The sequence below is a fragment of the Pseudorca crassidens genome, chromosome 8 (assembly GCF_039906515.1).
Source record: "Pseudorca crassidens isolate mPseCra1 chromosome 8, mPseCra1.hap1, whole genome shotgun sequence".
NCBI classification, from domain to species: Eukaryota; Metazoa; Chordata; class Mammalia; order Artiodactyla; family Delphinidae; genus Pseudorca; species Pseudorca crassidens.
The window spans coordinates 21,627,734-21,655,283 of NC_090303.1; the positions used below are offsets into that span (position 1 = coordinate 21,627,734).

At 37.9% G+C, this 27,550-nt stretch overlaps 1 protein-coding gene across 1 annotated transcript in view; it reads left to right on the forward strand.

Moving 5' to 3' along the window:
* Nucleotides 1-27,550, forward strand: part of FBXL13 (F-box and leucine rich repeat protein 13) — a 194,497-nt gene that overhangs the window by 11,555 nt on the left and 155,392 nt on the right. The window contains 6 exon segments of the mRNA XM_067746011.1: nt 4,182-4,285; nt 5,189-5,279; nt 12,523-12,590; nt 13,703-13,857; nt 15,008-15,117; nt 17,358-17,525. Of these exon segments, the coding sequence (XP_067602112.1) occupies nt 4,182-4,285; nt 5,189-5,279; nt 12,523-12,590; nt 13,703-13,857; nt 15,008-15,117; nt 17,358-17,525 (696 nt within the window).

Consider the following 27,550-nt stretch of genomic DNA (forward strand, 5'->3'; position numbering starts at 1 on the left):
TCTCTTCCTAAGTAAAGGGGTTTCTGTAACTATATGGTGCTGACATTGCAATTTTAAAAGCAATCTCATCTGGGAAAAAAACAAGGTGTAAACTATATGATTACCGTCTACTTGAAAGAAGAATGTGTTTGGGGGTTGGCATATGAATAAAATATTTTGGAAGAGATAACGTGAAAAAAAACCTCTCAAGTTCTGGAGAAAGATACACGTGCACACAATTTTGTTTGAGTGCATGGTATGGGCCAGGGGGGAGTCCGAGGTTTGTAGTTTAAAAACATGCTGGCTCTGTGAATCACTTGGCCCTTCTCTGCCTCATCTGTGAAATCCAGAAGCAAGAATATACCCTCTAAAAGTCGAGGTCAACCCTAGAGGGATCTTGGAAACACACTGAGCTGCGACTCTCTGCTGTATGGCCATCTGTGACCTTGGCCATGTGATTGATCTTGCAGGGGTTTGATCATGAATGACCTATTGTGTCTAGAGGAGGATCCAGTCCTGGGTCCCGGTATGGAATTCTGACGTCGTCACAGAGTGACTCTGCCTGCTTCTCTTTTACATTTATCCTCCATTCCAGTCAAACTGGTTTGTGCCCCTGAGGTTTTGTTCTTGCCAAGAGGAAGACCCTTGCCCTCTCCTTACCAGTTGAAAGTTTCTCCAACTGCTGAGGACCCCACAAGCATTTGGTAATCACTTTTATCTCTGCCCTCATGAAGCAATTATCTTCTATATTGCTATTTAGGCCCTTAGCATTTTTCCTATGTTTATCTGAGTATCTAAAAAGATAAACAAGACTTGCTCTCTCAAGTGTCTTATATCTACCCATAGTTCTAATATACAGTTCCTACCTTGCTATTTATATTTAAACTATTGTTCTATCAACTTCTCTCTCCTAACCATTTCTCTCTCCTAACCAAGACCAAATGCATTGGTCTTAATCTCTTCCAATAGACTTGGTATAAAGTCTCTCTTTCTCTGTCATTACACTGGCCTTTGAATGGTACAAGGGAATATTTAAAAATTTATTTTCTCTTTGTCCAAGTCTTTTCCTGTAATGGAAGTGATAATTAGCAGTGGAATGGTTTAAAAAATGATGATGGCTTGCTATCATTATTATCTATTGAGTACTTATTTTGTGCTCGGAAACAATTCCAAGTACTTTACATATATTAATTCATTTAATTATCATGATAGCCCTATGATATATATACCTTTATTATCCCGTGTATGGTTAAGGAAACAGAAGCACAAGAGAAGTAGCTTGTTAGAGGTTACATACCAGAAAATAACAGATCCAGGAGTTAAACCCAGAGGACTCCATTCACTGCATTATCTTGCTTCTTGTAAGATGGGTAGTACTGAAAAGGAGTAGAAACAACCGTCTTGGATAAACCCTTCTTTGTCCTCAGTACCCAGACATTTTTCAGAATATTTGAGAAATATTCTGGACTGAGATTAGGGAGGCAGAGGCAAAGAAAGTGGAGGATTGCACAATTGTTTTATGAATTTACAAGACTGAGAAAGCCAAGTAAGTCATGGTCTTTTTTTTGTCCTTGACCATGTAAGTTTTTACTAAGAAGGCTAGCAATAATAAAGCCCTACTCATCGTTTTTTGAGAGTCAAACATTCATTTTGCAGGCATCTTTGCATATTTTGTCTCTCCTTATAAAGACCAAGCTAATGGTTTTATAGCAGAAAAAAAAATCTATTGATTCACTAACTATGCTTTCATATTTGCATGGAGCTATGCACTGTTCACACATTAAGATGTGAAACCCCAGGATATTTTATTTTGCCCAGTAGGAAACTATGAACAGTGAGATTTGTTATGCAAAAAGTGAACATTTGAACAATGCTAGTTCCATATGACTTTATTAGCACTCCATAGACTTATCCTTTCAACTTGATTTGATTTCTGCGGGATAACTTTTCAGGAAAAGTAGTTTTCTGATCTGTGGAGCTTGGAAATATAAAGAAATAAGCAACTTCTCATATTCATTTATCAGATCCCAATTTTCTCAATAATTTACTTTAAAGCTGAATTCCAGTAAGGCTTCAGTGTGATAGGAATCAACTGGGGAGACAATCAAAATGCAGGTTCCTAGACCTCATCCTCTGAGACCAATTCATTCCCCAGGTTATTCTGCTGCAGATGTCCTCTGGGTACCAGACTAGGATCAAGGGGAGAATGTGGAGTAGGGAGTAGAGAAACTCAGTACTATAGTGATTGAGGCACAGAAGGGCTAGAAAGCAGATGGGCTTTTCATCAGGGCTATTTAGGGAGCTGTCTGAAGTCTAGACTCCAGGGAATAGACAACTTCAGCCCTTAGGTAATAGAAGACTATTCAAATCCAGCTTGACAACTTTGGTGAGAACACTGATCTCCCGTATCACTATATTCTTTAGGTCTGGGGGAGAAGGAAATTAGTCTGCAGATGGCTGAGTGCTCACTGTAAGCAGCTGGGGTGGGGCTACATCGGAGGCAGAGCTGGGAAGGGAGAGACATCGAGGTCTTACCCTTTGGCCATAGCCCTAGGGGCTAGGTTCCCAGCCCGCAGGTTGCACACTAAGGTGGGGGGGAGGGGGGGGGGACATGGAGCTACTGCAAATGGGAAAATGTGTTGTGCAGGTTCAGTCAGGAGAATTATGCTCTTATGTGGAGGAACACTATGAGAACTGCTGAGAGTCTAAAACCCAGGACCCCCAGGCCTGGATCTGTTGACACTTGGCTCATGGAGGTAAGTGGGAAGAACTCTGCATGACTCACAGGTGGAATTATTTTGTTCATGAGACAGAGGAGTAGGAAAAAGCCAGCAAGAGGAGGCCCTATGTGGAGGAAGGGCCAAAGAGAGAGCCTCACCCGCTATACACACATACACATCCCCACACCTGTACCAGGAGACCCACCAGTGAACCAAAGAGAAATGTCTAAGCACTCCAGGTGGTTGCTGTGGGATGTGTGCTGTAACTCTTTTTCTCTGTCTCAAATGGAGAGGTATTCAATATATGACTCACCAATACTTTTTTTTTTTTGCGGTACGCAGGCCTCTCCTGTTACGGAGCACAGGCTCCGGACGCGCAGGCTCAGCGGCCATGGCTCACGGACCCAGCCGCTCCGCGGCATGTGGGACCTTCCCGGACCGGGGCACAAACCCGCAACCCCTGCATCGGCAGGCGGACTCTCAACCACTGCGCCACCTGGGAAGCCCCACCAATACATTTTTAAAATTTACTTTATTTTATTTACTTATTTTTGGCTGCATTGGGTCTTCGTTGCTGTGTGCGGAACATATATATATATACACACACACATATATATACATATATATACATATATATGTATATATATATGGAGCGTTCTTTCCCTCCACCCATTAAAATCACTGATTCAATTTCCATTATATATATATAATGGAAAATAACTCAGCCATAAGAAAAGAATGAAATAATGCCATTTGCAGCAACATGATGGACCTAGAGATTATCTTACTAAGTGAAGTAAGCCAGAAAGAGAAAGACAAATACCATATGATATCACTTATATGTGGAATCTAAAATATGATACAAATGAACTTATTTACAAAACAGAAACAGACACAGAAAACAAACTTATGGTTACCAAAGGGAAAAGGAGGAGGGGGAAAAGATAAATTAGGAGTTTGGGATTAGCAGATACAAACTACTATATATAAAAAAGATAAACAACAAGGTCCTAATGTATAGCACAGGGAATTATATTCAATATCCTATAATAAACCATAATGAAAAAGATTATATCTATATCTGAATCACTTTTCTGTACACCAGAAACTAACACAACATTGTAAATCAACTATACTTCAATAAAAAAGGAGTTCCTCATATTTAAAAATGGTAGAAACCATTGATCTAAGGTAATCACAACTATTTCTTCAATTGGACTGTCCCTTCCTGGACCAGGGATCTAACCCGTGACCCCTCACATAATGCAACAACTCGCCATTTACAACGGAATTTTTTTTAAGAGTAAAGGTAAACTGCATGTTGCTCTGGTTATTTGGTAACATTGAATAAACACAGAGGGGTATCTATAAAGCACATTTAGTTTAGAAACTGTCACATTATTTGACTTTGTCTGACAGAAAGTCTCTTGCTTAGTAAGAACATGCAAATCCAGAAACACTGATTCCATTTCATTTTCCCAGGCTCTGTTATGTGGTCTACTTGTTACATGTCCTGAGGATCCCCTGAGGTATTTAGAGAAAATGATCACTGCTGTAATGGAAAATGGTCTTGAAAGTCTTCTCTGGTAAGTATTGTTTTGATTTATGGTAGGGAGATATTTTATTTTGAAGGTAAAACACTCATTGTATACTATCAAAAAAGGTCTTGCTAATGAATGTTTCCAATCTTAAGATTGTCCAAGAATCCCTCCATAGGCATATATATATATATATATAAAATCATCATGATTGTTTATTGAGCTAGGACATTTAGTTACCCCAAGTAGTTTTCAGTCTGTTATTATTTTTTTTTAAATAAATTTATTTATTTATTTATTTTTGGCTGTGTTGGGTCTTCGTTGCTGCACGTGGGCTTTCTCTAGTTGCAGAGAGCGGTGGGTATTCTTCCTTGCGGTGCACGGGTTTCTCATTGTGGTGGCTTCTCTTGTTGCTGAGCACAGGCTCTAGGCGTGTGGGCTTCAGTAGCTGTGGCTCGCGGACTCTAGAGTGCAGGCTCAGTAGTTGTGGCGCATGGGCTTAGCTGCTCCGCGGCATGTGGGATCTTCCTGGACCAGGGATCTAACCCGTGATCCCTGCATTGGCAGGCGGATTCTTAACCACTGCGCCACCAGGGAAGTTCCCCTCCATTGGCTTTTAAGTCCCCCAAACTTCAATAGGAAAAATTTCTCCACTGGTTCTTAAGTGAGAAACATAGCACACTCTCATCAACAACGTGTGCTCATAGGACAGTTTATTTCAAGTTGAGGATGAGGACAGGATGAGGATGCTTCTTGGGGAGCACAGCAGAATCCTGAGGGGGGAGTGGTTTGAAAAAGCCCTCCAGGTGATTCTGACATGCCTCTCCCAAGGGGAAGTGTTTTTCCTTCCCTTCCCTTCCCCTCCACCCGTTAAAATCACTGATTTAATTATGGAACTAATTACTATGAAATGAAATTAATTTTTGACTGCATTTTATGATTTTATTAAAGGGATATGTGCATTGATCCATCAATGAAACCCAAAATTCGGAGACTGTTGGAAACTTACGTGGAACAACTTTTTGGACTGGATGATCAGCTGGTAAGTATTATTAACCAAACACTCTACACTATACATCTTAAGTTTGGACGGAAGCTCTCAAAAAGATTTTAGATTTCACGAGAGGTGTGAGGTCACACTGTTTTTGGAATTGGGGCCACTCAGAAACGTGAAAGAACATCACATACACATATACAAACATCCCACCCCACCCCCCTACACACATATGCACAAAGCCACACTCATAGAAACCTCCCCAAATTTCCAAGAAGCATTTGGACAGGCAGTTATTCTCTCTCTTTCTGACAAAATCTCTCTACTAAATCTCCCCCTTTCTCCTTCTCCTCCTCTCTTGTATCTTTATAATGACAAAAATAGCATTATGGAAAGCTTTAAAGGAGGATATTTTCTTTCCGTTCTAATCTACTTCCTCTGTATTCCACGCCCCCTCCATTCTCTCTGCCATCTGCCTGGGAATTATGCTCACAAAGATATGGCCGAAACATTAATGAGACCTAACTTAAAAACCAGACCAAGTTAATGAAAGGAACAACCAGCTCCAACAGCTGGTTTTCATCCTGTAAAGAGGGGAAGGAAGTAATTCAGAATATGGAGACTTTCAGAACAAAGACTGTGCACCTGAGAGAAGCTAAAACAGCAAAAGGCATGTGGGGAGAGAAAGGGCAACACGAATTAGACGTGTGTGGGACCATGTGTCATACCTCTAGATCCCAGGCTGGTGTCTCAGTGAGCACAGGCAGGGCTAGTTGCTGGTGACGTCAGGCACTGAAAAGTAGAATCAAAGCCATGGTCACGGTGGGTGCTGAGAGCCAGGAACAAGGTGAAGCATCATTTAGAAGGATGGGTGGAGAGTAACACCAGATCCTAATCAGTGATCTACAACAGAGAGACAGAAATAGAGGGATGGGATATTTCTGCCAAGCCTGGGATGATTCAAAGGCACCAATACACTGGGAAGAACCCATATGTTTGATCATAGTTGATCTGCATCATGGTGTGTGGGTGTCTTAAAGACTTTATCAACCACAGAATTTTGATCCACTATGGAGTGCAGATATCTGCAAACTGTGTTCTTGGAGGTGTTTGGGGGCAACCTCAGGAGCTGGGGAGAGAAGACCCAGGGGATGGGATTCTTGGTCCTCTCCTCCCCACCCCTTATCCTCTAGAACAGTACTGCACTGAGTATAATGTCACATGAAAAAACGCTTGAAAACCATTGCTATAAGATACTAAAATTATTAAAAACCACTGATCTAGAGGGGTAAATATTATCAATATTTTGAAAATGACCTTATAAAATACAATCAGATTGTGTCCAATGTCTAGCTAGAAGCCCATAGAGAATCTTTACAAATTTGCACAGAATTCTGAGACACTGTAGCTACTTCAAATCTAAAGTTTTATTTGAAAAGGAATTCATAGAGATATTTCATGACATTAAAAGCACAAAATATTGGAAGCTGATCCAGATTTAGAAAAGAGTATGACAATTCACCAAGGCATAGAAAGGCTGCCCACTTCATAAGTTAGAAAAAACAGAAAATAGATGTGACTTCGCAAACTGTAAATCTCTAGGTGCCTAGGATTGCTTAGAGAGCTCAACCTAGGCTGGATAGACAATTCATTTCTCTTTCACCCTCAGAGAAAAACAAAGGTTTTTTTTCCCCCACAAAGACATAAAACACTTTAATCCTCAATGTTTCTAATATTTTAAATTATAGTATACTAAATAAACATAGCTTTGCTCCCCCCCATTTTTCTTTCCTATAGTTATAACTGCCAGTCAGAGTTTTTAATGGTTTGATAAAATATTTTACAGATCACAAACAATTGTAATTTTCCCCATGGATTATTAAGATTGCTTTGCATGGTTTCAGCATGCAGTCATTTTTATGGCCTCACGCTATGAAGTCCTCCACAGCAAGGACATGTCTATTTATAAATATGTATTTGTTTCTATTTGTGCAAACAGAGAAGATTGAATACAAGAAACTGTAAGCCAAACAGTTACAAAAAAAAAAAAAAAGAGAAACTGCTCTCATGACAGTAGACAGAAAGACAGTTTAACTGTGTGTTCCAAGATTAAAGAATCAACCATTGTAAGGAGGAAACTAAATTCACAGACTTGATTCTCATTTCTTAGGAAATGAAATCTCCAGGTGGGCCTACTAATTACAAGAAGAAAAGGCATCTGTAACATTAAAAACATCTTTTTATTACAGAAGAATTTAAATATGACTCAAAAGTAGAGAGAATATATAATGATCCCCCTTCATTCAGCTTAAACAATAATCAACATTTTGCCAATCTTGTTAATTATTCTCCCCTCCCCCGTTTTGCTGGAGTATTAGAAAGTAAATCCCAGGAATTGTATTACTTTACCAATAAATACTTCAGTGTTCATCTTTAACAACAAATGGTGTTTTTAGAGAACGTAGCACAGTGCAATTGTCTGTAAAATGTAATGAAATGAGTAATAATTCCTGAATGTCATCTAGTGATGATCACATTCAGATATATATAGACTCCATATTCAGTCCATATTTGGGTTTTCCAAATTGCCTCGAAAATGCCTTTTCACATATGGCTCTGTTAAGTTGAAATCCATACAGGGTCCGCACATTACACTTGGTTTGTTATGTATCTAATGTCTCTTGTCATCTGCAATATTTCTCTTTCTTCTTCTTTTTTTTTTTTTTTTGGCTGTATGAGGGTCTCTCACAGTTGTGGCCTCTCCCGTTGCGGAGCACAGGCTCAGCGGCCATGGCTCACGGGCTCAGCCGCTCCGCGGCATGTGGGATTCTCCCGGACCAGGGCACGAACCCGTGTCCCCTGCATCGGCAGGCGGACTCTCAACCACTGTGCCACCAGGGAAGCCCTCTCCTTTCTTCTTTTTTCCCACGCCACTTATTTATAGAAGAAAACAGATCATCTGTCATGTAAAATGTCCCACATTCTCATTTCCTCTAGAATCCTTTCATTTGTTCTGTTTCTTGTATTTCCTGCAAGTTTGCAGTTAGATCTACAAACTCGATATTCAGGTTCTTTTTTCCTTCTTTTTCTCTGATGACAAGAATAATGCAGAGGAGATGTTGGGTTCCTTCTAATGCATTGCATCAGGAGGCACCCATGGTCTGCCTGACATTAACTAATTGCTTATTAGTTTCATCCTACAACACCCATATGATGGTTTTGAAATAACAATACCACAAGACCAGTAACCAAAGAACTATGGAAAGCTGTTTAAGAAAATTATGCAATTCTTTTTGCTTTTAAGATATATATATCTTACCCGGTATTTTCATTAAAATAATACTTTTTTGTGTGTCGATGGTCATCTTTTTTTTCTTTGATATAATTATGCTTTTTCAATTATTTGTAACATTACATGACAGCAAAAATCAAAACAATAAATGAGGAGTTCGCAGAGAAGTATTGTTCCCTTTCCTGCCTCTTTATCTACTCTATTCCATCCCTTTCTCTAGGTAACCAATTTCAGTAGCTTTTAGTTTATCTCTCCATTGCTTTTTTTTGAAAATATATGAGCAAATACATGTATTCCCCTCCCCCTTGACTTCCTACACAGTAGTAGCAGACTACATATAGCCTTCTGCTTCTTGCTTTTCTCACTCAATATGTCCTAGAGATCACTCCCTTATACGACTTTTAAAATGATGCTATCAGAGAGAACACTGAGTAACAAAACTCTAAAATCTAAATGAAAGATGTGGACTTAAAAAGTCTTACTGATATAACAACCAAAGCTTAACTATGAAAAGGAAACTTAACTTTATGAACCCAGGAGCTGGGGTTTTAATAATTTGGGAGAAGCAGACAGATCTTGTGCCCTAAACAAGATAACCACATCCTATATCCTTGCTGGTTTGCAAAAGTAGTCTTTTGAGATGGAGATCGTTTCCTGAGGAGGGATCAAAATAAGTGTTACTGTAATCTGGAAGGAATAAAAATAATGAAGTATAGAAATAGTGAAGATACAAACTAGATTCATACTGTTTACTTTAGGATAAGTTTAAATATAAAATAAGTAATAATAGCTAATGATATAGCATTTATGTATGTGTGTCTGCTGTGTATGGCATTTGAGAGTTCTAAGGAACATCTTTGTAAGTTTTTAATTTAGTTTAAGTTGTTTCAGGGACTTTACCTAATGAAATTTGCAATAAACATTTACATGTGTAAGAAAAATTGATTTTTCCAAGTTGTACTGAATTAACTATGTGTTTATTAAACAGAGCTCTAAAATACAAATAGCAGTGAGTGTTTCCCTCCATGCACAAAAGCTCCTTGAACATTAAATGGTCTGTCAATAATTTGCAGAAGGTCAAAAAATAAGAAAACTACTCAGCATGAAAAATCCAATACTTATGTCAGGCCATGGTACTGTATTTTAGACTGTGCTCACTTCTGCATTAAAGACATGGTTTCTTTTTACTATTGTTGTTATTACTATTAGCTTTTATAGCCTATGAAAAATAAACAATTCAGAGTTGGGAGGGATTTAAATTAATGCATTCAACACATATTAATAAACTCTTAGTCTGTTCAGGATGCTATAATGAAAATAACATAGACTGGTGGTTACAAGCAAGAGAAATTTATTTTTCACAGTTCTGGAGGCTGGGAAGTCCAAGATCAAGGTGCTGGCCAATTTGATGTCTTGAGAGCCTGCTTCCTGGTTCATAAACTGCCATCTTCTTGCTATGCTCTTACATGGCAGAAGGGGAGACGGAACTCTCTGGGGTCTCTTTTTGTTTATTTATTTATTTTATTTTTGGCTGCATTGGGTCTTAGTTGCTGCATGTGGGCTTTCTCTAGTTGCGGCGGGCAGGGGCTACTCTTCATTGCGGTGCATGGGCTTCTCATTTCCGTGGCTTCTCTTGCTGCGGAACATGGGCTCTAGGCACGTGGGCTTCAGTAGTTGTGGTGCACAGGATCTAGAGCACAACAGGCTCAGCAGTAGTGGCACATGAGCTTAATTGCTCCATGGCATGTGGGATCTTCCCAGACCAGGGCTCGAACCCGTGTCCCCTGAATTGGCAGGCAGATTCTTAACCACCGAGCCACCAGGGAAGCCCATCTGGGGCCTCTTTTTTAAAGGCACTAATCTCATTCATGAGAGCTCCACCCTCATGACCTAATCACCTCCAAAAGGTCCCACCTCCAAATACCATCACACTGGGGATTAGGTTTCAGCAGATGAATTACGGGAAACACAAACATTCAATCTATAGCAAACTCCATACTATTTTGCTAGCATTATTCTAGAATGATACTATATGGGATATTAATAAAGCTCATGAATGAAATAAAGGCATGGTGCTTTAAAATATGGTAAGATGTGTTAAGACAATTAATATATAATTTCTTGTTTCAAGGATTAACTGAGCAAAAAGAGGAATTGCCCACCAGAAGAAAAATTATGTTATAATATGCCAGAAACCAAAAATTATAATCTGAAGTTAATGATTAATTTATACTATACTAGGTACATCAAGTATTATAGAAGTAAAACCTTTTTTCTATAGGTATTATTTAAATACGTCCATTTTCTCATATATAATAAAGTGAGTATCTTACAAAGTTAAAAATTAATGGGGGGATTTCCCTGGTGGCACAGTGGTTAAGAATCTGCCTGCCAATACAGGAGACACGGGTTTGATCCCTGGCCCGGGAAGATCCCACATGCTGTGGAGCAACTAAGCCTGTGCACCACAACTACTGAGCCTGCGCTCTAGAGCCCATGAGCCACAGCTACTGAGTTCACACACCTAGAGCCTGTGCTCCGCAACAAGAGAAGCCACCGCAATGAGAAGCCCACGCACTGCAACGAAGAGTAGCCCCCGCTCTCCGCAACTAGAGAAAATGCTCAGCAACGAAGACCCATCACAGCCAAAAAAAAAAAAAGAAAAAGAAAAGTAATGGGACCAATTACTACTGACATTAAAGAGCCATAAATTTGGTATCTGTTTGTAAGTTAGCATTAATGATTTGTAATGGTATTTCATTATCTTTTCATTTATTACAAAATTTCTCCAGGTCTCACCATCCTGGGATAGTAACAGTGTTGATAGGAGTATCCCAAATTTCACTGCTTCTAGCCCCTATCTTCGTAACACAGGAGGTTGGTTTCTCCTTAAAGTTCCAAGCAATTGCTTCTGGGAATCTCAAAGCTGTCCTGTGTGAATTCAAGAAATCCAAGTGTCTCTGTCCCAAACCTGTGAAGCCATCTGAAGGTGGAGGCTTAGTGCTGCCGCTGTTGCCTTCCTAAGAGCTTTGATGTCCAATTGAGGTGGAGTAAAGATACCTATATTATGTTAACCTACTGTTAATATAATACTATCTTTACTCTTTAAAGAATGTACAGAAGGTACAGACGATTTCAGCAATCCTCAGTGAGCCATTCGCACATTAATGTGTGTTATTGTGAATAACTGCAAGTGATATCTGCATCTCTTTCAGCATATTCCACAGTTTAGACTTTTAATTTATATAGTTTTCCTATTCCTGCTTGGCAAGTGAGGCATTCTTGTATTTTTTTTTAACAGAGAATCTCATTTTCTACTTTTTTTTTTTTGAGTTTGGGCTTAGCCCCTAATTTTATTTATTTATTTTTATTTTTATTTAAAAATTTTTATTGGAGTATAGTTGATTTACAATGTTGTGTTAGTTTCAGGTGTACAGCAAAGTGGATTAGTTATACATATACATATATCCGCTCTTTTTTAGATTCTTTTCCCATATAGGCCATTACAGAGTATTGAGTAGAGTTCTCTGTGCTGTACAGTAGGTCCTTATTAGTTATCTATTTTATATATAGTAGTGTGTATATGTCAGTCCCAATCTCCCAATTTATCCCTCCCTCATTTTCTACCCTTGAGAAGGCAAAATCATTCAGCTTAATAGTGACCAGCCAACCCACAACTATCAATATTTCCTATCAATATACTTGATAATAATAATGCCATAGTACTTACCTGAAAATGCTTTAAAGTAAGTGCAATATAATGGGAAATTTTTAAGCTGTGATTTTAACTTTAAAAAAAATGGGTAATAGGCATACACAATAAAATTCCAGAATATATAAATGGTATATAGTTCTTCTAGTCTGTTCCTGTCTCCCTACTGCCTTATTCTACTTCCCAAATGCAACCATCACTCTCATTCTCTTGTACATCTTCCAGAGGTAGCCTGTGCATTCCATTTATTTCTAATGCTTGTTATTTCATCTCTTTCTTTATTTTAGGTGACTCCAGAATTAATGATAAAAGCATGTACTTTTTATACTGGACGTTTACTGAAGACCCACTTTTAGTAAGAACATGATTTTTATACACTATTTCTTCCTCTTTGTGTTCTTATTCTTGACATTCTCCAGGTGAAGAACAGCTCACTTTTGGCCAGTTGTGCTGATTTTACCTGTTTAATCTTTTTTTTAATTAATTAATTAATGTGTTTATTTTTGGCTGCACTGGGTCTTCGTTGCTGCTGGCGGGCTTTCTCTAGTTGCAGCGAGCAGGGGCTACTCTTCATTGCGGTGCATGTGCTTCTCATTGCGGTGACTTCTCTTGTGGTGGAGCACTGGCTCTAGGTGCGGGAGCTCAGTAGCTGTGGCGCATGGGCTTAGTTGCTCCACAGCATGTGGGATCTTCCTGGACCAGGGCTCGAACCCGTGTCCCCCTGCATTGGCAGGTGGATTCTTAACCACTGTGCCACCACGGAAGTCCCTACCTATTTAATCTTGTTTCCACCATTTTGTATTATATATTTCTTTTATATTTAATTGGTTTTTACTTAGTTAAAAGATGTTCTTTACTTCTTTGAGGTGTCAGGTTTTTTTTTTTAATAGAACTTCAAAATTGAAAGTATAGGTCCACAATCCGCTTATCTGAAGCCCTTGAAGACAACATGTTTTGGAATCTAGATTCCCTTTCTAAGAAAAATTTTTAGAAAGGAAATCTCTGCACATACTGTGTACTGTATAACATGTTCAGTGGTGTCTGGGATGGCACGCTGGAACCAAACATATCTGAACGTATTAGTATTTCAACAGTAAAACATATATGTATATTCTTACTAAGAAAAATGAAGAAAGACTATGAACAGCTATGTGTCAGATTCAGAGAGGTTTTGATGCAAAATTAGTTTAGGTCAGGTCTAGCTTTGCCCTTAAATAGGTTATGAAAAAAAAAAAACTTTTAGATTTCAGAGCTTTCTGGGCTTTCGAAATGTAGACACGGGAAGTGCAAGCTTAAAGGAAATGCAAGGACTGGCTGTAAATAAAACAATAAAAATAACAATTTCTTTCATGCTGTGGTTTTTGAGGAGGTAAAGGAAGCCCAGTGTATTTCTTCTCTCTCTCAATTTATTTACTTATGTATTGCCATAACATCAAAATATTATGTTTCTGTATTTTCTGCTTACAGCACGTGGAGAAAGATAGCAATACCTCCTACAAATGAAGATGACCTTCTGGCTGAAAAAATGGAAAAATCAATAGAATATGACAATTTCAGACTTAAAAAATGTGTATTTCATCACTGGCACTCTTATGTGAAAGGTCGAAAAGAACGACTTAAAGGTAAATCCTTACATAGTAACAATTGGTTTTTTGTTTCCATGTATCCAAAGTTTCAACAAACTTAACAGTTAAACATAATTTGTACTAAAGAATTTTTTATTATTTTTATGTCTAGAGGATTGTCATGAAATGTAAAGCCACTAATTTAAAATATTTAACGAGATATGTCTCAAAGGGTTTTAGTGTAACAGAAAACAGCATATTTAAAATAAAATTCTGTATGTATTTGTGTGATATATATATATACAAGTTTCAATATAAATAGGGATCTACTATTAACTTTTTTACATAATAGAGAGCTGGTATAGATATAGATAGATTGATAGATATCAAAACTGACTATTTTTTGTAGAGAGCTCTTCATTCTTTACAGATATTTCATTTAATGAATACCTGAGAAAACTTAAAGAAAAATAAGTTTAAGTTTTACTTAAACCCTTGATAGTTGTAGTGAGTGGACAGTGTATGTATGTGCTCTTAGGAGCAAGAACAGAGATTTTATCCAGCTCACTAGACACTGATTTGTTTATGGCTGCTGCAAATCAGAGAATCATTTCCTCTTGATTGGTTCCTGTTCGTACCTCAGAGTGGACCCTCTGATGGTTTTAACATAGGGTAGTGGGTCTCTATTTCTGAGAGGAAACAATTATCTAAGAGTGGTGTCTCCAAGGCCTGCCTTAATCATCCTCCTTCCCAGCCTGGCCCCTATGTTTGAGCTTTGGACCCCTGGTTAAAAAAAAAAAAAAAAAAAAAAAAATATATATATATATATATATATATATATATGGAACAATCTATTTAATCATAGGGTATTTAACTAAATCAGAATACTACCTCATGATTGTATTTCTACGAATAAATTTGGAAGTTCTGGTTTTATAAAGAACAGATTTGTTTAAAAAGAAATGATATATATCTTGACATTTTATTGCATCTATTATATAATTTATAAGGGCAAAGGTGATGTTTACAGGTTAATAAAGTCTCAGGAGTACTATCTACTGCTGTCAAAAGTAATTTCATATGTAATTAAAATAAAAAACTATCAGATGCAACATTGGTTCATATTATAAACATGATAGAATAGTAAACACTTTGTTTTTTGAGAGCAGCTTTAACTATATACAGTAATCTAATGCACTTTCTTCAGATACACTACTGCGGGTACAACAGATGTTCTACTGCTACAAGCTGATAATTATCCTAACTAAATGGAGGGATAAAGCAAGACATAAGTATAAAGAGAGAGAAGATGAGCTGGTATGGCATATTGGAAACAATTTTTTTAGAAACTGAATTTTGCTGTTACATTGATGTTGCCTCAGATAATAATGCTGTGTGGAAAACACTAAAGTCCTGAATATTATATATTTTTAATGGGGTCCTTGTTCTTTTAACTTAGTAATTTAAATGTCACCTCAGCTACCCAAAATATTTCCTAAAAAATTTTGTTGTTTCATTTGAACTATGAACATCAAGGAAAAATCTTTTTAACATTTTGTTTAAATTTATTGATAAAGACACCAAGATTTTTTGTTTAAGCAAGTGTTTAGGTGGATATAGATGTCTAAAGTGGAAGAGAAACTGTTTGATATGATTATAACAGAGAAATAAATGATAAAGACTAAATTTATTCTTTTCTAGATAAGATTAAATTGCTTTTTATTCTTTTTCAACATTCAATTTAATAAATTATAATACTAAATTATTTTTTAAACTACTAAATTGCTAAATTTAAAGGATCATTCTTAACTGGGACACCCATTAGGAATTAAATCAATCAAAACAGGATCCAAGCAAACTCCTCCAAACTTAAAAGTATCTTTAGTTTGCTTTAGCTATCAGTACAGTATATTATCATTTAATATTGTTTTAGAATATTCATAGTAACTAGTAGGAACAGACATAGAAACACGCTGGAATTTTTTGTAGTTACATTATTTAGTAGGTAACGTTTTATTAATATTCTTTGAAATACAAAGTTGGGATAAATAGGAAAGAGAAAAATAGGAAGAAATTAACCCCCCTGTTTTATGGTTGCCCTGTGGAGGGGAAGATCAATGCCTCTCACCCCAGATTGTCTCAGATATTGACACTGACGATACTATGTATGTACCAAGAGAGTAAGAAAAGATTACTCACATAATGCTTGAAACAGTGCTAGAGTCTGCGGAGGAGACTGAGACGCATAAAGCATTGATCATTCTTACTCTCTAGAAGTTTACCAACCCCTGGTATTGAACTGGTGTTCTTACCGGATGTCCTCTAGCACCTGCCTTTTGTGGACTACATTTTCAACGTTGCCAGTTAAATGGTTGTACTTTGGGTACCACTGTTTTAGTCTGGGCATTCTGTGTTTTCCACCACTTCTTGTACTAAGCTAATGTTTTGACCTGGCCTCTAGCCTGGCCATTGATTGTCTAATGGTGAAAAGGTAACTGTGCATGACCAGGCTGCCCCTTTTACATCCCCTTAAACTGAACATCCCTGAGAGCAGGCAGTATTGTTCTCTTAACCATCCCCATACACTGAGCACAATGTTTTGTAGTAGTTGATACATATTAATATATATGATAATAATATCCTCAATATAGATATGTATTAAATAGTTAGAGAAAATATTTTCTTTTAGCTATGTGGTATCTTGGCGTAACAATATTACTAGGCCAGTATTCACTAGGGTGGAGTGAGGAAGGCAGGTGTCTGCTGGGAGGAGAGGCAGGGAACACTTGTATGTGCTAGCTCTCCAATGTGTGCTCTTCCTTAGGCTCTAATATATCCATATATTACACCAAAATTGTGTGTGTGTGTGTGTGTGTGTGTTTGTATGGGTACAACACTTATTTACCCTTTGGGTGTTTTCTTGATTATGCAGTTTTAAGGAATGTATTGAAAGTTAAAATGGGGACTTCCTGTAATGATAGATTAGGCAGTTCTCCAAATTCTTTCCTTCTGACTCTCTCTTTTTAAAAATATTTATTTATTTCGTTTTATTTTTAATTTATTTTTTTCATCTTTGGCTACACCATGTGGCTTGTGGGATCTTAGTTCCCCAACCAGGGACTGAACCCACGTTCTGGGCAGTGAGAGCACAGAGTCCTAAGCAGTGGACCGCTGGGGAATTCCCCTAACTCTCCTTCTATAGCTCCATGCTAACCCTCACCCTTCCATGCCCCACATACCAGTTCTGGCATTACCAGAACCTTGACTCTCTGGGATTCCGCTTCCTCATCTCTAAAAGAGAAGGCTGGACCACATCTTCAAGGTGACTGCCTATGCCAATGTTGTACGACAACTGGTGGAAATGATCTATAATGGTGATTCAGAGACTACACATTATTACCCATGCTCTGGACAATGATAATTTATATAATGATAATGATGATAATAAATAATGTTTAATTGGTGCTATGATTGTATCAAGCATTGTGTTTTACATGTATCATCTCATTTAATCCTTACAAGAGTTCCATGGAATTTGTAAATTATTTTCATGGCAGATGTTAAAGCATGAACTTCAATTTAAAAAATGGAGAAGCAAGTTAAAACTCAGAGTAAATTCTAAAGAAGAATACATTTCACCTGAACAAAATGTGTCTGAAGTCTTTCTTGTAGGTGAGATTCCTGAATTTGATGTTTCACAGTTACCCAAAAGAACAGTATTACAGGTTCGTATGAATTCATATCTTAACTAGTTATTTTCACAATGTTTGTTTAAAGAGTGGTTTTATGAACCTTGCTTGAATGATGGAAGCCATATTTTGAAGAAAAATATTTTTTACAACTAGCTTTGGGCTATTTCATTTTTTGGAAGTCATCAATTTGGATGGCTGTAAATTGTTATAACAATCAAAAATGGAGAAATTAAAGCTATAGTAAATAAGAATGAAAGGAATGTCTTTCTTTCCTTCCTCCTTCAAGCATATATTGTCATTTAAGGTACAACAGATTTTAGATAACCCAATGCTTATCTTTTAATCACTAATCCCTAATCTTTTAATCTTAACGTTATACCTACACTCCAGAATATAAATGGGGCTTGTCATATTGCACCTTTCAGTTAGTTAAAATATTTATGCCTATCATCTTTCTTCCATAGATCATGAGTTCATAACAACAAGAATCATGTATCTGTAGCTTACAACTCATTGAATTGATCTCTGAAATACAAGCCATAATTCCAACTACTGGTTATATTCTTTCCTATTTTGATAAATAAGCCATTTCTACTTTGTGGGACTACCTGATAAATGGTGGAGGAGTTGTAAAATATCGTCTTATTCTGGTTGATGGCAGATTTACGTTATAAAATTCCATGTATTAAATCCATCCTTCTAAATGTAGAGACTTGAGCTCAAGTTATTTTGGGAAACAAGATATCTATACCTATATTTATATCTAATCTTGCACTTTATGTATGGCATAGAGTTAGGATGAGGACATTTTTGTCCACTGTTTCCTCTTTATAAATTGTCTGCTCATCTCTTGCTTGCTTTTAAATTGGAATTCTTATAATTTTCTTACCGTTCATAATAGCTCTTTATATACTGGTAATATTCACCCTTTTCCTGGAATGTATTTGAGATTTTTTCCCCTACACTTGATGCTTGCTTTCAATTTTGCCCATGGAGTCTTTTGATGAGAGAAATTTTAAAGCTTTAAGTAACAGAGTCTATTACTGTTGCCCTAATTATTTCTCTTTTTGTGTCATATTAATGTCATTCTTAGCTATTTTTCTAAGCCATATCACACCCCTTCCTACACTTATGCAGCTGCTTTTTGTCTTTGAACTCCAACGTTTTGACTGCTGTTTCTTTATTTACATTGTAAGCAGCTGCATTTTTTATTGCACATTATGCCTTAGAATAATTTTTTATCCCTCTACATATGATGTAAGAACCTAACAAGAGCATGCTTTCACTTCCCCCCTCCTGTGCTTCACGCTATTATTGCCATGCATTTTATTTCTATGTATTTATAAACCCTACATTAGAATTTATTTTTGCTTTAAACAGTCAATTATATTTTATTCAGCATGTATTTTTCATTTTTAGCAATCTCAAACAGAAAAGTTGCAAGTACAACACAAAGAACTTTTTTTCCTGAATGAGTTGGGAGTAAGTTGCTGACATGATGCCCTATCACCCCTAAATATTATTGGTGTATTTACTATAACAAGGGCATCCTCTTACAGTCAGCCATCAAAATCCTCGGACCTAATTTGGGTATCCCCAATTATCCCAATAATGTAAAAGGATGCAGGGCAGAATCACACAGAACAGTTGATTATCATGGCCCTTCCTCTCCTTTAGTCAGCCTTTCTTTAATTTTCATTCCCTTGACATGAAGATCAGGCCAGGTTTACTGTAGAAGTTCTCTCAATTTGAGCTTGTTTTATGTTTCCTCAAGAATAGATTCAGGTTCTGCATATTTCCTGGAAATACCACAGACATCATGCTGTGCTCTTCTCACTGCATCCTATCAGTGGCACAGGATTTGGATTTGCCCAGGATTGGTGATTTCACGGCGGCTGCTTGTTGAAAGTGGTGTCTGCTAGGCTTCTCCACTATTCAGTTGCCCCCTTTGTAATGGATGTGCATTTCGTGGGTAGGTACTTTACAATTATATAAATATACGCATTCCTCATCAAACTTTTAGTTTATTTATATCAGTATGGACTCATGGTTTTCTATTTTATTCAATGGGTTATAATCCATTACTATCACTATTTATTTTGGTGCTCAAATTGTTCCAGATTCAGTGGGAGTCCTTTCAGGTTGCCTTCTCTGTCCCTTTGATGTGTAACTATCATCCTCTGAGCACTTCCTTACTTTGTAGCACAGCATGATGTCCCAGGCTCCTCTTGTACTTTCCATGCTCCACCCTGGATAGGTCATTTCTCTAGGACTCTTTGAATCCTTTTTAATGGAGAATTGTACATAGGAATCAAGATTTGAACTCTATCTGTGTTCATCACCATTGAAGTGTTGCTTCTCCCATGCCTTCTCATTAGACAGAACTAGAGACTGTAAGTAGGAACACACATATACATATTTCCCCCCATATCTATGTACCTCTATATACCTAAAAAACCTAAACTAAACCTAAACTGTATGTGGATACTTCCAGGTCCAATTTAGCACCACAGGGCTCATACTAGTCTTCTCCTTTTACATATCTGCAATGTCCTTCTCCAACAGTGAGAATCCCAGCTCTCATTGTTCATGTAGTTACTTATTTGATCACTCCCCCTGTGTGGAAGCAGTCACACACGTGGCTGCCACTGTTCCCTCCCTGTGTGGATACCTTCCTCATCCTGCTCAGGCTTTGACATTGCTTGCCATGCAGAGGCCCTCCTCATACTGCTTGGGCTCTGACATCCTATGCCAGTTGCTTTTCCTCCTATGTAGTTGCCTTTCTAACTTTGTTTGGGCTAACACGCCCTGCACTGAGTACCTTCCTATGTAGATGCCCTCCTTACCCTACTCAGGCTCTGACGCTCCATGCATGGGCTGCCCCTCTTTGGGGATGCCCACCTTATACTGAGTAGGCTCTGTCACCACATGCCACCCTCCTCCCCCAATAGAGCCACTCTCCACATCCCACTTAGCTCCTGGTATGTTATACAGGGTTTCACTTCCTCGGTTCCCCCTCCTTGTCCTGCTCAGGTTCTGACATCCCACAGTGGCTGCCCGCTCCTTAGGGACTTCCTCCTCATTCCTTGCAGACTTCAACATCTTACATTATACTTCTATGTGGACGAATGCCCTTCTCAGTCTGCTTGTTCTGACTGTCTGTGCTGGGCAGATGTCCTCTTCTTGGGCTCCATCTACTTTGGGCTCCAGTATCCCACAGTGAGCCATGCTTCCTCATTTGTCTTCCTTTTTCCACTGGGGCTCTGATATTCTACTCTGGGACATTCCTCCTTGGGGACACCCTCCTCACCTGTTTTGTGCAAGGAAGGCTGCTCCACTGAGTGGATGCTCCCCTTTATGTACCCTAGTTCTGATGCCCTGTTCTGGGCCAACAGAGCCCCTTCTGTGCCCCTTACCCTGGCATGGATGCCTGCTTTGCTTGGACCAATCTAATGGCTTTAAGACTGAATTGTATTGAAAGAAGAAAGCGAAAGGGTAGTGGAAGGGATTCATTATTTTTTTTTAATATAAATTTATTTTATTTTTGTCTGGGTTGTGTCTTTGTTGCTGTGCGCGGGCTTTCTCTAGTTGCGGAGAGCAGGGGCTACTCTTTGTTGCGGTGCGCGGGCTTCTCATTGTGGTGGCTTCTCTTGTTGTGGAGCATGGGCTCTAGGCAAGCAGGCTTCCGTAGTTGTGGCTCGTGGGCTCTAGAGCGCAGGCTCAGTAGTTGTGGCGCACGGGCTTAGTTGCTCCGCGGCATGTGGGATCTTCCCGGACCAGGGCTCGAACCCGTGTTCCCTGCATTGGCAGGTGGATTCTTAACCACTGAGCTACCAGGGAAGCCCAGGGTTCATTATCTTTTAAAGAAATTTAAAACTCAGAAAAAAGTATTTTCTATTTTTCCACAAATAGGTTGATTCTCGCCTTCTTTCTTTTGGTTTAGATTTGAGTTTTCATCTGGAACTATTTTCCTTCAGCATGAAGAACCTCCTTTAACATTTCTTGAAGCACAGGTCTGTCTGTTGGTGCTTAATTTTCTCAACTTGTATTTCTCTGAAAAAGTCTTTATTTTTACTCTGTTTCTGAGAGAGATTTTCTCTAGACATTGACTTCTAGACTGACAGGTTTTTAAAAATTTCATTCATTCCATTTAAAAGATGTCATTCCATTGTCTCCTGGATTGCGTTATTTTAAATGAGAAATCAGTGGAATATTTTTTTCTTCCTTTGTATGTATGTGTCTTCTTCTTTCTTGTTGCTTTGAAGATTTTTCTTTTTATTACTGAATCTTTAGCAATCTGATTTTGATATGCCTTGTAGTTTTCTTTGTGTTTATCCTTCTTGGAATTCATTGAACTCTTGGATATACATGTTTATATTTTTCAGCAAATTTGGAAAGTTTTCAGCCATTATTTCTTCAAATATTTTTCTGTCTTCTTCCTCTTTCTGGAACAACGATTACACATCTATTAAACAACTTAATATTGTCCCACATTTCATTGAGTTCCTGTTCATTTTTTAAGCCTTTTTTTTCTTTCTGTGCTTCATTATGAATAGTGTTTATTGCTATGTCTTCAAGTTCAGCACAGTAAATATGCAACTGTCTTTAAAAAGCCATTAACTTCTGTTTAATTACTCACCAAAACTGGCAAAAAAAAAAAAAGGCACCAACAATTTGCATAATAGATAGCCTGCAACATACTGCTGAATTTTGTAAGTAGGATGAACTTAGCATATTTTAAAATTCTTACTAGCTTTTGTTAACCTCCTTTTTCTTCAACTACCTTAAAAGGGGCTAAAAATGCATATAGTCAATTCTGAGTTTAGAAACATCTCAGAAAGATGCAGAGAGGAATGGCACAATAAACGATAACTTCCTCATAATGTACAACAAGAAAATCATTGGTCGTTAGTGGCATTTGCCTAGTTTTATAGTAGGGATTTTTTTGTTTTTATTCACTGCCTCCCTCCAAAATAATTAAACAGTGTTTGTTTAGGGGAAAAAAAAAGTCAGTGTCTAATCTGCTATTAAGCCATTCCAGTGAATCTTTTCACTATAGATGTATTCATCTCTAGAAGTTTTATGTGGTTCATTTAAAAAATCTCCACTTCTCTCTCATTTTTCTTTGAAATCCTTGAGCATTTTATAATAGCTGTTTTAAAGAACTTGTTTACTAGTTTTATTATCCCTGTAATTTCTCTGTGTGTTTACATTCTAAATTTTTCTCTTGGTTATGTGTTGTGTCAGATTTTCCTTCTTTACAGATATAGTAATTTTTTTATTATATGCTGGATGTTTAGTAAGTTACATTGTTGAATATATTATGTCGTTATTTTTAAGAAGTGTTGAACTGTTTTTTTTTTCTTTTTTTGCGGTATGCGGGCTTCTCACTGTTGCGGCCTCTCCCGTTGCGAAGAACAGGCTCCGGACGCACAGGCTCAGCGGCCATGGCTCATGGGCCCAGCTGCTCCGCGGCATGTGGGATCTTCCTGGACCGGGGCACGAACCAGTGTCCCCTGCATCGGCAGGCGGACTCTCAACCACTGCGCCACCAAGGAAGCCCTTGCACTGGTTTTTGTAGTCAGTTAACTTACTTGAAGATAAGCTTCATCTTTTCTCAGCTTATACTTAAGCTTTGTTAAGGAAAGACTAGAATAACTTATACTCTAGGCTAGTTTTTCCTTACTCCTATCATGTGACCTTCTGGGGTCTTTACTGAACGCCCCAAGTGTTCTGTGGCATGTCTGTACTCTGATTTGTCTCAATTTGTAAATTTTCCAATCCCGTACGAACTATAGTAGTTGTTCTGCTTACAGATTCCCCGCAGATGTTTTGTCCCCAGTAGTCACTTTTTTGTTCAGCCTCATGGAGTGTCCCCTGCACACATATTGTTTAAAATGCAAAGCTGCAAGGATCCCTATGCAGACTTCTCAAGCTATCTTTTCTGTGTAACTCCCACTTTTCCAGTACTTTGCTGATAAATTCCAGCAACCTCAACATCCTTGAATCCCACTGGGGTTCTATCTCCTTGGCTTAGTGAGACTGCCTGGCACTCTTTCTCTCACAAGCAGCCAAAAAATGTCTCCATGCAGAAAGCCTGGGCTATCATAAGTCTCATCTCATTTATTTTCCTTCTTTCACAGATCCGAATATTGTGATGACTGTTGTCCAACGTCTGAAAGCAGTTGTTTCACATATTTTGTCCATTTCTCTAGTTATATATGGTGGGAAGGATAGTTTCGTACCATTACCTTATTATGGCTGGAAGTGGAAGACTGCTGATGGTTTTCCTGAGTGGTATTTAACTTCAGTCGCTCCAAACAATGCCTGTCTATCCTTCTATGGGTCTCTTCCTTCCATTTCTTAGAGAGACTGTTTAAGCTCTTATTTATGGACTAAATGTTTGTGTCCTCCCCTCCCCATTCCTGTGCTGAAGCCCTAACGTCCAATGTGACTGTATTTGGAGATAGGGCCTGTGAAGAGATGATTAGGGTTAAATCATGAGGTTGGGGTCCTAATCCAATAGGGTGGTTGCCTGTATAAGAAGAGGCAGAGACACCAGTGCTCTCTCTCCGCCATATGAGTACACAGCAAGAAGGCAGAGAAGAGAAAACTCCCACCAGGAACCAAACTGGACACAATCTTGATCTTGGACTTCCCACCATCCAAAACTATGAGAAATACACTTCTGTTGTTTAAGCCACCTAATCTATGGTATTTTGTTATGGTACCCTGAGCAGACTATTACCACTCTTCAATTTTTCATGCTAAATCCCCCACTTCACTGCCCTTCACCTTCACTTTCCATCCTTCTTCACTGAGAAAATACATGCCATCAGGTAGGAACTCCTTCAACTTACTTCCTGACCCCTTTCCTCAATCTTGTTCTCCTGATCTCTGTACCCTCTTTTCAAATGTACCATCCATACCCATCTTGGCTTCCTTTTCTGTTCTAAGGGCATTTTGCCTATATAATGTAGAATATTTATATTAGATGTTTTTCTCTAATTTCTGCCATGGGTAGTGATGAAAGCTATTTTCAGGCCATTATTAATATCAGTTTTGAGTCAATAAGGAGTAGTCAACAGAAAGTTGCATAATGAACTTCAAATACAAGACAGTTTCTCAACATGGTTTTGTTGCCTGTTAGTCAAGGCACTCAATGGTATACACATACTAGATTATTCCTGGATGTCTAGGAGTATGTCTTATTCATATTATATTCCCTGATTTACAAGCATACAGAATATTTTAAAATATTTATCAAGTGAATGAATATGTCATTTAAGAAATTATACTGTGCTGCTCCAATTCAAGGTTAAGAAAGATGGTGCAGATCTAGAATAAAAACATCAAAGTTTTCCTCAGGCTGTTTCTTGTGCTTGTGACAGTCAAATCTCTAAACAATTATTGATGAATAGACATAAAAGGTAAGCTTTCAATAACTGAAAAATAATCCTAGGGCTGATTGAAACAGAAGAGAAAAGGCGTAAGGTTCTGAAAGATCTTTAGGTCTCAAGAACACAGCACCTTTCTTTTTATGGGCCTCCATACAGATGACTTAAGGAGAGCATAAAAACATTTAAGTGCCTAGTCTCAGAAGCTGACTGGATGCAAACACTTCAGTGTGCTTCAAAGTAGCTATTTTATGCACAACATTCTGGGTCTAGTAATTCTCTAAGGTATCAGCTTATACTGCCTTCACCTACCAATACAGGAAAACCTGACTGATAGTGGGGCTTAAAGAAATAAGGGCTTATTTTTTTCCTGTAACACAAAGTCCAGAGGAAGGCAATCCAGGGCTGGTCCTCCATAATGCCAATAAAAGTGGAAATTTTCTATCTTTTCACTCCACAGTCCTTAGTATCCTCTTGTTTATTGTCTCGTGGTTCCAATACGGCTACTCCTCTTCCAGCCTCATATTCATTCACCAGGCCAGGAGAAGGGGGAAAATCACAGTGGTAGAAGGCAAATGGTTCTCTACCTTTGTTTATTAGGAAAGCCAAAGTCTCCCCAAGACCCCACAGTCAAGAATTTCAGTGATGTGCTTTAGGTTAGAACTTTGTCACTAGGCCAGGTCTAACTGCAAGATTGCTATGGGCAGGAGGGGACTTTGAGTGGGGGATTGGGTGAGATAATTGGGCAATCAGCCTCACTGAAGGTGGATTTGAACTGCCAGTCATCAGACAGTATTTAAAAGGGCATTCCTCCTTGTCAGAAGAAAATGTTGGTTTCAGTGAAAAGCAAAATAACAATTACAACAGATAAGAAACAAGAAGATGTTTAAGAAGTCAATACATAGTTGCTGCAGAGGAACTCTGGTTTAATACTCTTCTGTCTTCCAGTTCAGAGAAACTAAAAATGCCAACTAATAAAGAACCACAGAACCCAGAGCCAGTAAACCACTTTATAATGTGATCCGGGCCCTAACAGAAACTTGTACATGGAAACTTCAACAGTTATGATGAGCTATGAACTTGCATCCTTTCTCATAAGAAGTCTTTTGGTTTGATAATATGATTAAAAGTCCAGGCATAGGGCTCAGGAGAACTAGGTTCATATCTTGCCCTAGCTACTCACTAGCAATACGACCTTGGGCAGTTTTAACCCTCTTGGCCCTTGATTTTTAAGACTTCTGCATTCTCATTACCCGGACAAAACTCTAAACTTACAGAGACGAGTTTATGTTGAATTAATTGACGTTTGGATTCACTTTGGAAAAATCTCATATCAGGATATGGGAAACATGTAGAATTACTGGGGATTTTGCTCAGGACAATGAAAATCATTGCCAGTTTTTGCATTTTAAATATTTCTTTATGATATCACGTCATGGGTTATGATCAGTCTTCCTGTCCCTCCTTCCACCCTAATTCTCACCCCCACCACTTTGTGGAATGATATTGAGCCCTTTGGGGATCAGATTTATAGAGTCTGTCAGAGTGCTCAAACCATAGCATGATCTAGAAAAGAACATAGAGATTTTTGTGCTGAGCTATTACCTTTTTCAGGAGGGACAGCTGAGGATCTGAGAAATTAAATGACATCCCCAAAGCCAGACAACTACAAAACTGAGACCAGAATCTGGTTTTCCTGACTACTTGGGTAAAATTATAGCCTCTATATCACTCTGGTTTTTCCTCTTGGAGAATTCTAAAGAAATAGAGTAAGAATATATACACACACATATATATGTAATTATATTGATATATGTAACATAATCATTTATAGAATGTGTACATATGAGTAAAATAATTGTGAAATAAAAAACAATAATTAAGAACCATTATATTCAAAATAGATAGCTAGTGGGAAGCAGCCACATAGCACAGGGAGATCAGCTGGGTTCTTTGCGACCACCTAGAGGGGTAGGATAGGGAGGGTGGGAGGGAGATGCAAGCGGGAAGCGATATGGGGATATATGTATACATATAGCTGATTCACTTTGTATAAAGCAGAAACTAACACACCATTGTAAAGCAATTATACTCCAATAAAGATGTTAAAAAAAAAGAACCATTATATTCAATACATCTGTTTAGTTGTACTACCCTTAAAAAAATACAAGAGTAACTTTTAAAAATTACTCAATCTTGACATGACACTAAAGCACAGAATTATTTTTGGAGATAGTCTCAAATTTTTCCCAATCAAATAAATTGTCAAGAATATCCATTAAAATGTACAGGTAATAAAAGAGTGAATTTATATAATGTTATAAAATTGGAAATTAATGATTCTAACACTCCTGTCTTAAACAGTTGTGTTTATTAAGCTTATTAACGCAATAGATTTGCAGAATTAATTTTTTAAATCATAGTTCTAAAATGGCATTTAATTTGGTGACTTCTCTGGACTTAAGAAACAACACATAAAAATGTAATGTGAGCTGGATCTAAACTTTAAAGTTTTTGGAAGTGTTAGTTTTCAAAATGGAGATTTGTATATTTAGACTGCCTAATGTTTTGAAGGAATAATTGAAAACAGCAATCAGTTTCAATTATTGTGATGCAATTTGAACCTAACTTGAAAAACTGTAGGCTTGCTTTTTAGGTTCA